Genomic DNA, 15,213 nt, shown 5'->3' with positions numbered 1-15,213 from the left:
TGACTGTACCAGTGGGTTTTTTTCTTTCCAGTTTTGGGTGTTCTTAGAATAAACCTGCACTTTCAATTATATGTACGTGTATGACAACAGAAAGACTTCACTTTAAAATAGCATTAATTTTATCCACAAGTTTGATAAAAAATGTAACAGACTTGTCTCTAGGGCATTAGGTGTTTCACTTATGCTCTCTATCACTTTTGGGTCTTAACAACAAACCAAGAAAGTCAGAAGAGTCCAGCATCTGACACTGCCTACATATATTTCGTTATTATATCCTGATGAATAAGATGTGTGCAATAAAAACCCACAAAGTTATTACTTCTGTAAATCAATAGGCTTTTAGCATTTCATATTGCTAATATGATTTGGATTGGGTGATTAATTTCTGATTTATTGTGTACACTCACTTCTGGACAGGAAACGGACATTACTCTGAAAGTGGTCAAATTATGTTCCAGGTGCCTAATATATGCAAGTATATTTCAACCTCAAACTCAAAATTTGAATTATGTTACAGTACCTTCCCTTATGTATACGGTTTATGTAAGGAAAGTAAAAAGACATTGTTTTTTGTACATATAATTACTGGTTTTCAAAAAGGTGTACTAAACTCTTGTGTTACACCCATTCCTGAGTCTTGCTACATACATACAGAGAAAGCCATATACAACAGCCTCACCTACCCCCTCTCTCATATGCACTTTCCAAGAATAATTTATATACAACAATGGCAAATCATTTTAGCTTGTGTGTTTAGGCTTCAGCTCATGTCCAACCACAAGATTTGCCTCCAATTGACCAATTCAGACTGTCTACATACTGTACATGCTAAAGGACAAATTGGATCAAAAATGTCAATTACATCAGTTTCAACTCTTAAACCAAGACCAAAATGTAAACATTGATGGGTTACACTGTGGTATCTGTACATTATTATGTAATGTCAAAGGAAGCTTTCTTCCATGAGACATTAAAATAAGGCATTTAAAGAAAAGGGAAACACAAATTTGAATATGGTAATGTAGGTGAGTCACACAGTTGGGAGTTTCTGCAAATAGTGAATGTCTTCTGTTATTTTCGTTTGTATTTGCAATGGAAACCTCCCATGTCTTTTGTATGATTATTTAATTCCCCAGATGGTTTCATAACAATATTTCTTTCTCATATTCTGTTATACTATTGAAAATACATTATTCTCCATGCACCCTTTAATGTGCTATATTACAGTAGGAAGTGAAAAACATCCATCCCACTATATCCTAACACAAGATCACGGGGGTCTGATGGAGCCAATCCCAGCCAACACAGGGCGCAAGGCAGGAAACAAACCCCGGGCAGGGCACACACACACACTAGGGACAATTTAGGATCGCCAATGCACCTAACCTGCATGTCTTTGGACTGTGGGAGGAAACCGGAGCACCCGGAGGAAACCCACACAGACACAGAGAAAACATACAAACTCCACACATGGAGGACCAGGGAAGCGAACCCAGGTCTCCTAACTGTGAGCCACTGTGCCACCCGTGAAAAACATGCATATATAAAATTATGCAAAAATTATCACAGTTCAGCAGGAGACAAAAATATTTTTAAAATTTCAAAGGTGCAGAACACTAGATTCTTGGTAAAAATTCTTATGAAACTCTGCAATGGTGAAAATACCTTAGCGCTAATAAAGAAACAATTAAAGTCCAGTGACCCTCTCTTTCTCTAAACATGCAGGTTTTAAAATTGCTTCAAAGATAAAATTGGTAAGCAAATGTATTATCACAAAAAAATCTCTAAACAAAATTCAAGAATAACTTCAAAACATAAGTTTCCTCAAAGTGAATATCAAACTATTTCTCATTTGTTTTTCTCTCATGTTAAGTTGTGGATAAGAACAGTAAGTTAAGCAACATTGAAAGGACTTAAAACGCAAAGACATAAACTAACAATATATGATAAGCAGATTATCTAGGAGTGTATTACATGATAATAGGATTTATTACACTTAAGAGGGATGATCATTCAGTCTTCACTTCTCCTAAGCTACTTCAGATAAAACTGCACAGCTGTATCTGAAATGAAATCTACTTAATCACACTTAGTGAAAAATCTTTCACAATTTTATCTTTGTTTTTAATTAATAATAATATGAAAAAATGTTTGAACATACCTGGAGGCAGCTATTTCCACTTTTGTTCTTGCAATAGCTGCAGCTCTCTGGGCTCCCTCAACAGCTCTATCCACTTTTTCTTTAGTTTTTGTGTTTTTAAGGGGTATTAGTTGCTTCCTAATTCCTCGCACTAAAACATTATTTTTATATTTTCCTTCTTCCTTTGTACCATCCGGAAATATTGTGCATCCATATCCATGCCTTTTGTTGTTCAACCATTCTCCCTCGTACTTCATTCCATTGGAGCGCTCACTGACACCAAACCCACTACGTTTGTCATTCTTCCACTCTCCCATATATGATTCAGTTGTTGTGGCATCAACATGGTCTTCCATAGGATAATACTCATCTGGTAAATCTCCATCCCCAAAGCTAATTGTGGAGTTGGCATCACTGGAGCTAATGCGGCTCATAGTGGCGTCACTCCGAGCAGAGCTTCGTTTACTTGATATGGATGTTCTAGATTCCGATTTGCGGAGCTTGAGATTACCAAGGAGAGACCCTCTTCTAAACAGGCCCTTTTTCTTACCAGTCATGACTTCACTGTCACTGTGAAAATTAAGGACAAAACCTCCTCTAGTTCCAGCCGGACTGTCTGTTGTGATGTCATGCAGAACAGTGCCATTGCTTTGCTCACTGCGAAGTGATGCTAAGGATGTGCGAAGCGGAGAACGAATTACAGTCGCCATTCCATAAGGCACACTCTGTCGTACTCCATAACCATGTCTCATTCCTCCCATCCACTGGCCCTGGTACGTACCTTACGGAAAAACAAACATTAATTAGAAATACAAAAATAATACAAAAAAGAAAAGAATAAAACACAAGTTAAAATTAATTTTAAATGTTAAGAAGCTTATAGGGTTAACTTTTTTGTGGCAGGCGGGAGGAATTTGGTACAAATTTTTTAAAATACATTATAGAGAAATTTCATCATTTTATGAAAACCAGGAAGTTTTACTTCTAGTTTATGGACCCATGAACTGTCAGCTAGCCCTTTTACTAGCAGGAAATGTTTGTGAAAACTAATCAGAGCCGAGAATCTTTCTTCTTAAACCTGTAGATCAGGAAAGTCAGATTACGGTGTGACTTGCTTTTCTCACCTTTATGTAACATCTTTTTTGGTGGACACCATCCTGTAGTGCTCTCAAATTGTATTATTTACCACAAAACCACAGCTAGGCTTTATTGCTGATTTACTGTACATGAGTCACACCCTGAGGACTTATCCCCAACTATGACCCTATTGTTTTTAATCTGATTCTTAGGTCATCACCTTTGTAGGCCCAATGGACTTTGTCAACATCTGTTCATTTTAAATAGCCCTTATCATATTCAGACATAAAAAACAATTCAATAGTGTTTCTATTAAATAATACATTTTCTGTACTAGGGTGCAACAATATTTTTAATCTGTGTAAGTTTATATTCCACTTAACAGCTTTTGATTTAGAGGATACTGATTTAAAAAAAAATCTACATTATCCTGTAATTGCCAGTAGCTGTTGGTTGCATGTACTCTTGACTACATCTTTAAAGTACACTATTTTTAATTTGTGGGTAACAAAACTAGTAACAAACACATTTCAAACAAAGCTTTTCAGTTTCATTTAGTGTGTTTGCGATACAAAGCAGTACACACAATGTTGCTCAGAAGTACAAGATTACAGGTTGAACTACAATGCACCACATAGTCATGTGATCTGTTCAGCCTGCAGTACTACCAGAGGAAAGGGCAGTGGCACTGGCATTAATTCACACTGGCACAAGGACTGTAATTGATTAGTATTTGTGATTTTACATTTATTAGCTACAGTTCATTCAGAAAAGTGCAGCTTTAAAACCAATGAGAAATCTTAAAAAAGGCATACATTTACCAAGATGAGACAATATTTAAATGAAAATAAATGCATATTTTATTATCTGACAGACTGAAACATCTAATTTTCCAGCCTGTTCATCTTTACAAAGCAGCCTGGTACATAATAAAATGTACAGAGAAAATACAGATGGGGGATAAAAATCAATACATTTGTTTAATGTGATATTTTTCATAGTGATATTACATGAGGACAGGCAGTGATATTTTTTTAATTTCTGCATCATCTAACGCTATGGGAATTTATACAACATACGTAATGCTTACAGGATAATGCCTGTTAGCATGAACAAAGAAAAAACTTGAATAATACATAAACATAACAACATACATTCCAATAGATGGCATACCTCAGCCGTTAGCAAATCTACTGCTTTTTTTTCATTGCAACAAGAGTTTGAATAGATAATCAGTAATATATTTGTCATTTGTTCAAAAATAAGTTTTAGTCTTAAAAGTATGTACAAATATATTACACCAGTATATAAAAAAAGTCTTAATTTTTAATTATACTGTGATAACGGATTTTAACTATACCGCCCACTTCAATTATGATTTACATTTTTTTTTATTTTTCCCTGACCTAATTCTTCATTATTTCTATGTTAATTTTCTTCTCTATGAGGGTTCTGAAACATGCTGATTTTAATTCTATCATTTACATTCTTGTAATGCTATGTTTGTTTATATTCAGGAAGAAGTCAAAGATATTCTCAAAAAAAAAAGAGGGGATGTTACCACTTCTCCACAATCTATATATATAATTCACTAAGGCAAGACAACCATGAAAAGCACGCCGGAAGGGGCGTTGATTCACTAAGCCACCGACAAGTGAGACACCTATGGAGCACACAGGAAGGAGCCACGCCCACCAACTCCAAGACCATTGGATACGACGACAACCCGCATTGCCACGCCCACCAACTCGGACGCGTCGACACAGAAAAAATGGCGTCATTTATGTTCGTCTGTCATAGAGGCCACATGCAGTGCAGGTCAGGTTAATGTCATGTACCTCCGAGCTACGTTGACTGTTCATAGAGGCATGTTTCTCGCGGAGGTGAATCGCCATATGCAGCGTGTGAAACCGTTTGCGAGGGGTTTCCCATGGGATCCTTAAAACAATCCTTTAAAACTGATGTTAAAGCACAATGAAGGAATCAGTCTTTAAAAACCAATAAGCCCTGTGCCTCTGTTTCATTACCGTCTCACCTGCTTCACCAATGCAGGCCCTGCAACAGTCGAGACGCTCTGTCAGCAGCTGACCTTCTCTGTGCCTGACCGGTTCACACAGAGGCAGCTCAAGAGAAAGCCGCGCCAGAGACAGACAGAGGCACACACACAGGCAGCTGGTGGGGCTCTCCGTGAGTTTCTCTTGCGAGCGGACTCATGACCAGGCGGTGTGTATGCTTCGAGAACGAGGCTGGACGCGGCTTGTGACCGGGCACATGAGCAGGCAGTGTGTGTGCTTCGAGTGCGAGGGTGGACGCGGCTTGCGACCGGGCACATGGGCAGGCGGTGTGTATGCTTCGAGTGTGAGGCTGGACACGGCTTGCGACCGGGCACATGGGCAGGCAGTGTGTATGCTTCGAGTGCGAGGGTGGACGCGACAGGACCATCTAGGAAAAATCATGTCGCGGATGTGATTCGCTGTATGCAGTGTGTAAAACAGTTTTTTGTCGCAGATGTGAATCGCTGTATGCGGCGTGTAGGACAGTTTGCGAGGGGTGCCCCTGTGTCTTTCCAGAAGTGTTCAACCATCAATAAATAATTATGTGGCGTTTGTTATGCCACGGGTTCACTATTGTGTTGTATTTTGCTCTCTCCAGAGTTCCATCTTTTCATTCACTTACTGTTGTATTCTCACACTAACCTGTTTTAGACAACCGTGTCTTTCCAGAAGTGTTTACCATTCAATAAATAATTATGCATGAGATTGAGCGTGTGTCTAGGCGTGGGTAAGCAGTTGAACCCCATTCGGGCTGCAAACCGTGGAATTGCCACTAAGTGCGACTTATAAGCTCCCACTGTTTTCATCCCTACCCTTTGTACACACCCCCCTCCCACGTTGACTGTGAATTTCCCCTTGGGATTAATAAAGTATCTATCTATCTATCTATCTATCTATCTATCTATCTATCTATCTATCTATCTAATCGAGGCATGTTTCTCGCGGAGGTGAATCGCCATATGCAGCGTGTAAAACTGTTTGCGAGGGGTATCCCATGGGATCTTTAAAACATTCCTTTACAACTGAGGTTAAAACACAATGAAGTGAGAAGTCTTTAAAAACGAGATTTCGGTTACGACGCACGCGACCGCGTGCAGCATAGCAAAGTGTTGTACACACTACATACAGCAATTTGCATCCGCGACAAACAGATGCTTAGATGCTCCTGCAATTTGTACACACCCCCCTCCCACCTCGCTACGCCGCACGGACGATTGTGTGTTGGTTCGTTCCGTGCATTGTTACAATGTTGCTTTTCTTGATGATTTATTACATTACCGATTTTGCAAATGTTAAATTTTCTCCCTGTGCTTAAAAATTATTTAAAAACCGGCCTGATTATGCGGCATATGGTACGCCGCGGGTTGGCTAGTAAACAATATTCAATGTTTAGACACTAGGTCTAATGATCAGTCCACCACTACTGTTATCCATGTAAAAGAGCCATTCATCCCACTTTCCACAAGATATTCATGAGACCATAAAAAATGTACAGGATACTTAAAATTATGTAGATTTTTTATCAATTAACAGTCCCACATTTATCCAACAGACAGAGCCAGGTCTGCTTATCTAATCTCCAAGTTTGATGATAAACCGTTGGAATGGGCCTTTACCATGTATGACACTAATCACTTTTGTTGCTTTTCAATTGATTAATTTGTAAAAGGATCTTTAATGTTTCATTCTGCTCTGAGATATCACTAAACACATTACTAGAATTTACACATGGCAATAAAACAGTAAATATACTGTATAGTTACATTCTGTATGTTAGCTGCTGAGACTGGCTGGCAAGAAACTATGTTACCGTTTTTTAAAAAAAAAAACGAATTTAGCCTATGAGATTAAGGACGAATTGGCCAGCCATGATGCAGAAGATGATAGATGACATGACTAATTTGGTACAAAAGACTGATAAAATACTGACAGAACACAAACTACAGTGCAGAATGGAGGGGGATTCTTGTGTAGTAGCCAGCTGTAGTAGACAAAAGAGAAACTATTGTCTAATCTTTCAATCGATGGAAAACTGTATGGTATTTATTTGTTAGAATTTAGTACACCTCCAAAGAACTCACATATACAAGAAGTCCTTCCACAGGAAACACTTTTTTGTCGTTCATTCACCCATTCCACAATTAATTAATTAATCAGATGCTAGAAGGGAATGTGGAGAAAGCTAAAATCCTGAAAAATATTTTTTGAAGATTTTCCCTCCCACTGCCACCTTCTTCCAATGATAAGTCTCCCTACTCTAACCCTACTACATCAACAACACCCACCACGTCAATTGGAATGGCCAGTGACAAGTGTACTTATGACCATCAGTGTGGACTCTCCATAATTGAACACCAAGCAAGGAGACAACTGAGGATGCTACACACATGAAAAGCTGTGAGTACAGAAGGAATCAGATCTCAAGTTTAAAACTGTGCTGACCAACTTTGTGGTGTTCTCTGTCACCGGTTCATTCTGTCCCTAAGGCTTCAGAAAGTGCCTCTGCTGTGGCAAACATCTTGCATTGTTCCTTTTCCAAAGATGGCAGGTGCCTCTTCATGTAATGACTACAGACGAGTGGCATGTAAGTCTCATATCATGAAGACCTTTGAGAGACTTGTCCATGGACTACATGAGTCCTCTTGAGGAAGACCACTTGGACCCACTGTAGTTTGCCTATTGGGCAAAAACTGGAATGGAGGATGCATCTATCTTATCTATCTGCTCAACACAAGACTTATTCTCACCTGGACAAAGCTGGCAGAACTATGAGGAGTCTGCATTTTGATTGCTCCAGCGCACTCAGTACCATCCAGTCATCCCTGTTAAAGGGTAAACTCAGAGATATGCAGGTGGATGGACCTATGGAGTCCTGGGAAATGGAGTATCTGTCAGGCAGACCGCAGTTTGTAAGACTCAAGGACTAATATAGATATAAACAGCACTGGAGCACCACAAGGAACAGTACTGTCTCCTTTTTTATTCACATTGTACACATAGCACTATAAATATAACATCAATTCATGGCACTTGTAGAAATTAGATGATTCTGCACTTATAGTGTGTATTGATAAAGGGGGTGAGACAGGTGTCAGGTGGAGAACTTTGTTTCTTGGTACAAAGGGAATTGTCTGCATTTAAAGGGCAAGCTCAGTAATAGGATACACTCTGGACCCCCTGGAGGTCATAGCAAAGGAGATAATTAAAACAAAACTGAGTTCCATTATGAACACTACTGTACATCCTCTCTCTGACACACTAACACTGAGGACTTACAACACCTTTATACCAACAGCAATATGCCTGCATAATGCTTCACTAGGACTGTGACAGCCAAACTGTCTCTCTTGAATCATTTTGGTGTGTGTTCAGACCAAAGTGTGTTTGTATATTTATTTATTTATCAACCAAGTTATGTATTTATTAATTTTAAGAGCTTCTGTAAAAAGCCAAATTTCCCCCTGGGGACAAATAAAGTTCTATCTATCTATCTATCTATCTATCTATCTATCTATCTATCTATCTATCTATCTATCTATCTATCTATCTATCTATCTATCTATCTATCTATCTAATATTAGGTATGCATTGACTTCAACAATTTAAGCCAGTAATAAACGGGCAACACAAACAGATAATCCAGTGGAGTCCCTACCATCGGATTTACTTCATGAGTAATGTTTTACCACTCTGAGGCAATGGATCTGTACTGGCAATCAGAAGGTAAATGCCAAAAAGGGACTCTGCTCTGTTGGACCATTGAGCAAGGCCCTTACCCTGCAATTTGTGAGCACTTTGATTAGTGATAAAAGCGCTATATAAATGCAAAGACTTATAATATACTATTAGTATGCTATTCCATAAGTATGTACAATTCCAAGATCTCTTTAATGAAAATGATCCTTAGAACTACCACCGTGCAGCAAGTATGATAGTTCTATAGAGCTGATACTCCTTTTAGCAAAGGAAAAATGTATATCTTGTCAAAACCCAAAAAGTGAAGCCAGGAAGCAATATATCCAAGGGCATTTTCAAAATGTATTTATTGCAGCTTCCAGTAGCTCGACTGTGTTTTTTTTTTCTTTGTAGAAAAGGTGGTATAAAGCATATCAAATGTATTGATTACGGGGAATTGAACCAAATAAACATAAAAAATAATGACCCATTTCCTGTAATCTACTCCTTGTTAAATCAGGTTACTGGTTGCACTATATTTATTAAAGAGAATCTTCACAGTGCTTACAATTTCATTTGAATCAGGGAGGGAAAAACAGTAATTGGAAGATGGTTTTTATAACAACTACTGGATATTATGAATACAAAGTAAAGTCATATGCATTAGCAAATTAACTTGCGGCCTTTCAACCTTATGTTATGACATCTTTTGTGACATGTTATGTATTTATGTTTTGGTTTAAATAGAACATGCATCCATTTTCTCTAAGAATCTAAATTTGCAAATTTCACATTTGACAGAGGTGCTACTATAACTATGAGACAATCATTTGTAATATCAGAGAAATGTGAATTTCACAGAGACAGAATCTTGTTTCTCATATATGAAATAGCCTATTATCATGTGCATACACATGGGGTACAGCTTAAGGGCTCTTATAACCATAATTCTCTGCCACTCCAGGGGTTAATACGGTATTCTAATGCCTTCTTTTCTCTTCCTCCTTCTGTAGAGCGGAAGATTGTAGTCAAGCCTGATTATAATACCACTGACATCACATCTGGTGTCATTCCATCTAGACCTGTCCACTGCCTGCCGGAAGGACTTAAGACCAAAACATCCACCATCTTGAAACAGTTCAACTGGGTACTCATGTCTGGAAAGACGTTTCTGCAATTACTGTGTATTTTTTTTTGTGATTATTTCACTTCAATTATACGGGTTCACCAGGGTGGTGCCCCAACTCTTTATCATGGTCTGTCTGTTCTCTTACATGGTAGGAGACCTTTGTGGTTACCCTTTCTTTTTCAGATCCACATCCCTGATGCGGCTTTATCATATACACTGAAACTAACTGCATATTATTTATTAGTTTAAGGCATTTGATTGGAATTAACCAGTAACAATATAATGGTCTACAGAATGGTCTAACTATTCCAAATACCATAGCTGCTTTAGCGTTGTTACTCTCACTGCATCTTTTTTTTCTTCTTTCGGCTGCTCCCGTTAGGGGTTGATCATCTTTTTCCATATTACTCTAACTGCACCACTCGGAGTATTTATATAACTGTATCTGAGTGGGGAAACACAGTTCAGCAGCTGACTGGAAAGAGAATTATCGGGATACAGAATCAAGCACATGCTGCCTCAGCCATGCTGCCTATTGAACTGCTCTCATACGGCAAATGTTTCAGAGCCTTTCCTCACAGTTCAGAAACAGTTTCATCCCAAGAACTATAAACACACTCAATCAGTCCATCAAGTGCTCCTTGTAGAACGCTTTGTACTTATAAGTACAATCACCTCACTGTAAACTTGCGATAGTTATAATATTGAAAAACCTGAGCCACTTTATAAAACGTGTATTTACATATGATGATGATATCATTTTTAAGATGAAATGCACCAAAATGTTTATTATATTATACAGATGAAACTTTAACTTCATTTAAATAATCCATATTGTTAATAATTAAACATGTGAGGACACAGTGCCACAGCGCTATCTGGCACGACACTGGAAGGATAGATGGACAGAATAATTAAACATGTACTACAAAGATATTTCAATGTTCCTTAAAAGTTTTGAAGAATTGGCGTCCTAAGCTTACAGATGGCTTAATTTCTATTACAGAGCTGATTGTGTGGCAAATGGTTACTGTACGAAAGAAAAGGAAGGACAGGAATTGGAGGTTAGTATGTTTGAAAGAGAAAGTACTGCTGCAATAAATTATTTCATTGAAAGTCACACATGGCAAAGCAAGCATCTTGCATGAGGCAGGAACAATCACTGCGCCACCATGTTCCCATGTTTAATAACACGCTTTAACTCCTATCATCATGAAAATGATATCACGTATACATCTCAGTATTTTAATTATTCAGAGAGCTATAATATCACGAATGTAATGGATTCTGTGTCCTGTCAGAGGACACATAAAGCACATAGAAGATCAAATACAAAACAAAGCATTTAACGTGCTACATTAGTTACGATGGGATTTGAGAAACTAGTAAATTAAACGATGAAAGATGAAGTTTATGATGTTCTGCTTTAATGACAAAATAAACTATGTAATTAAAGTGGAAATTTCAAGATTGAAGTTGACATTTCAAGCTTTTTTCCCACTGTGTGCCTATTTTTTTTTTCTCTGTACCCTAATAAGCTTTCATATGACAATCAGACGGTGGGCTACAACTTGCCTTTTCACAGCGACTTTCATATCTGAAAACTTCTTTTTTATTTCGGGCACCGTGCGACTTTGTGAACTTGAGCTTTCGAGTTTCTCCGACACTCTATGTCACTCGATCAACTTCCTTTTGTTGTTTAATCCATTTTTTAAACCAACAAATAGTACTTTTTTCTTGCCTCCATTTGGTATTCGCTGAAATTCTTCTATTTTCCCCCGTGCTTTTGCCATTGTCTTTTCACAGAAGGCTGAGCTTAAGGGCTATTTATATTGATTTGCATATTCAAAGAGATGTAATTCTGGGAGGAGGTGGGGCGTGACTGCAGGCATGTGCACGTGCGTTACTTTTCACGCTGACTGGGATTTATGGAGCGGAAGAATGTGGAAGTGGGCGTTCGCACAGATTTATGCATCTGGATTTTTTGTGCGTACGAACATTTCCGCTTTTGTGCTTATGCCATGTTACAGTGTGAATTCTACGCACGGTGTTACGCATGAGGCCCCTGATCATTAAAGACTTCAGTACTATTATCATTCCTATCATTTCCTTGAGAAGAAAGTCCCATGAAAAGATTTTGTTGGACACCAGAGGCACAAGAGGCTTTCAAATATTTAAAGGTCCTATTCACTACTACTACAAGACATCCAGGTCCTTGTCAAAAATGTATTTTTGAGATTGGTCTCGTCCGATGCGAGAGATGGACGTCTGAAGTGGAGCTCCGCTAGCAGTGGTGCTATTTTTCATATTATTTGCTTATTATTCTGAGATATCCTGTATTTATTCAACCCGAGAGGGACCGCTACAGTATATATAAACACATATAAACATGGCCAACAAGAAGGGGGGTCCGAAAGAATCGAAGACTAAAGCTACATCCAAGCTGCGATCAGCAAGCCCTAGCTCGAGATACGGCCTGTCAGAGACAGACCTGGACCAGATGGGCGAAAGTACAGACTCCTCGGGACCACGGTCCGCTACATCGTCGCCGGCTGAGAGCGAAAAGGAGAGCGAAGGTGCAATCGTGAGTGCAGATGTGGATAGCTCGCCGATTGGAGAGGATTACCTGAAACTGGAAAAGGCCGGGAGGTCCGCGGCTTCAGTTACGCAATTACGCGGGATCTACGGTACAAGAAGGCACATTTGAGCTTTCTGAACTGAAAGTGTTGCTCGCTGAGCTCACGCAAGATATAAAGAAAAGCGAGAAGGCTAATGAGAAAGCAACGGCAAAGGCACATGAGAGACTGAAACAGGAGATGAAACAGGCCAATGAATGTCTGCGACAGGAAATCCAACAGGCAAATGAAAGGCTGCGACAGGAATTCCAACAGGCAAATGAAAGGCTGCGTCAAGAGGTACAACTTGAACTTCGACAGGTGCTGGGTAAAATTGAAGAGCGCATTGAGAAAAACTCGTTAAACTGAGCACGCTTGCTGATCAATTGGAGCATCTTAGTGAGACATTCACGAATCGGATCGAAATAGCCGAACATCTAGCTGCCAGTGCCGAGGAAAGAGCAGTAAATGTCAGTTCGGAATGTAAAAAACTCGGAGAAAAACTTGGAGACAGACTGGCTGCTTTAGAAGATGGGAGTAGAAGGTATAATGTCAGAATTGAAGGCCTGCCGGAGAATCGAGAAAGTTTAAACCCTGTGAAATTCGCAACTGAACTTTTTCTAAAATAATCGGGGGCGACTTTAAAGCAGAATCTGAGATAGCAGCGGCTTACCGCGTACGCGGATCAAACACCGTCAGACCCCGACCAAGATCTTTTATAGTTCGTTTTGAACGATTATCATTTAAGTTAGAGGTGATGGAACTCCTCAGAAAAAAGGAAGATATTATATATGAAAATTGCCACATTCGTCTTCCCTGACTTCTCTCCAGCAACAGCTATTAAACGCGCAGCCTTCTATAATATTAAACAGCTGCTACGGCAAGCCAATGTCAAATACGCCTCCTGTATCCGCAAAACTGAAAGTGGAATGGCAGGGTCATTTCTATGTTTTCGCTAGCAAGGAGGAAGCAGAAAATGAATTAAGAAAGCTGATCCCGGGACTATTCTGATACATAATTGTGAGTCATGGCGGTAAATGATAAAGCTAGGATTAATAATCTACTGTCTGATCTATTTGTTTTAAAATACGGGTTTTTATCAGCATATATTCTCATATTCTTATTATTACTTACTTATTATTATTATTACTTACTTATTACTTATTATTACTTAGTATTACTAGGGCACTATATGTTTATGTTTTATTGTGCTTAATTACGTTTTCCTCCTCTTTTTCTTTTCTAATTATTTCATGTGTACCCTAAATGAGACTGTTCAATATCATACCCTTGGTTTGCTGTTATTGCTATTACTGCATTAAGACTTGTTATGCTTGTTTTGGACACATCTTTAACACCATCACCTGGGTTTATTATCTGGGGATATCATCTTAATGCACTAAAATTGCTGAAGATTATATATATATATATATTAAGTGCAAAATTCTTTTCTTTTTTTTCTTTTTCCTCTTTTAAAGACTATATTGGTAACAGATATCTCTATCTTTTAACCTTAAAGCGCCACTGCATGGGGGCTTGATGTGCTTTGGACGTGCTCTGTCTCTGGGTATGTCAGAGGACTGGGACTGCATGAAGTGGGTTTTAGCCTCACCTGGGGAGGCAAAAAGGGAGGGTGGGGGTTAAGGGGAAGAGAAAGAGAGCAGGCTTGATCTATATCTAATCTATCATCTCAATCTTTATAATTATAACTATCAACGTAATAATAAGCTGCATGGCAACAACTCTTGGGGGAATAGGAAATTAAGACCTAAACTATTTCACTTCCAGTTAAGACTATAAAATGACATCAAAAACTCAGAATCAGTGTCTCCATGATGGGACAGTTAACTTCGTAAGCTGGAATGTTAAAGGCCTGAATCACGAATTAAAGAGAAAGAAAGTACTTTCTCACCTAACAGGTCTAAATGCTAAAATAGTATTTTTACAGGAAACCCACTTACTAAGTAAGGATCAGTTCCGGCTGCAAAAGACTGGACTGGCCAAATGTTCCATTCTAGTTTTACAAAGAAAACTAGAGGGTGGGAATTCTCATACATAGAACAGTACCATTTGTAGCATCAGATGTAGTATTGGATCCTGAAGGGAGATATGTGATGGTCATGGGAGACTTATCTAACTGTAAAATGATTTTGATAAATGTTTATGCACCTAATGTTGATGATAAGGAATTTATACAAAATTTATTTGCATCCATTCCCAATCTGAACACTCATAAACTTATAATGGCTGGGGACTTTAATTGTGTTCTAAATCCACTTTTAGATAAGACTTCCTCCACAGGGGGAACGGCAACTAACACCGCAAAGATAATTACAAAGTTTATAACTGATCACAACTTATCAGATCCCTGGAGGTTTTTAAACCCAAATTCAAGAACATATTCTTTCTACTCACCAGTACATCATTGCTACTCAAGGATTGATTACTTCTTTATAGATAATAACTTCTTGCCTAAGATTAAATCTTGTAAATACGATGCTATTGTTATTTCAGACCATGCTC

At 38.5% G+C, this 15,213-nt stretch overlaps 1 protein-coding gene across 1 annotated transcript in view; it reads right to left on the bottom strand.

The window, feature by feature from the left end:
• LOC120530180 (junctophilin-1-like) overlaps positions 1-15,213 on the bottom strand; it is a 159,756-nt gene that overhangs the window by 131,792 nt on the left and 12,751 nt on the right. Inside the window, exon 2 of the mRNA XM_039754419.1 lies at positions 2,162-2,921. Within this exon, the coding sequence (XP_039610353.1) occupies positions 2,162-2,921 (760 nt within the window). The remainder of the gene's footprint in view (positions 1-2,161; positions 2,922-15,213) is intronic.

This window comes from Polypterus senegalus, chromosome 5 (genome assembly GCF_016835505.1).
Source record: "Polypterus senegalus isolate Bchr_013 chromosome 5, ASM1683550v1, whole genome shotgun sequence".
Lineage (NCBI taxonomy): Eukaryota > Metazoa > Chordata > Cladistia > Polypteriformes > Polypteridae > Polypterus > Polypterus senegalus.
This window is presented reverse-complemented; position numbering and strand designations above follow the sequence as displayed.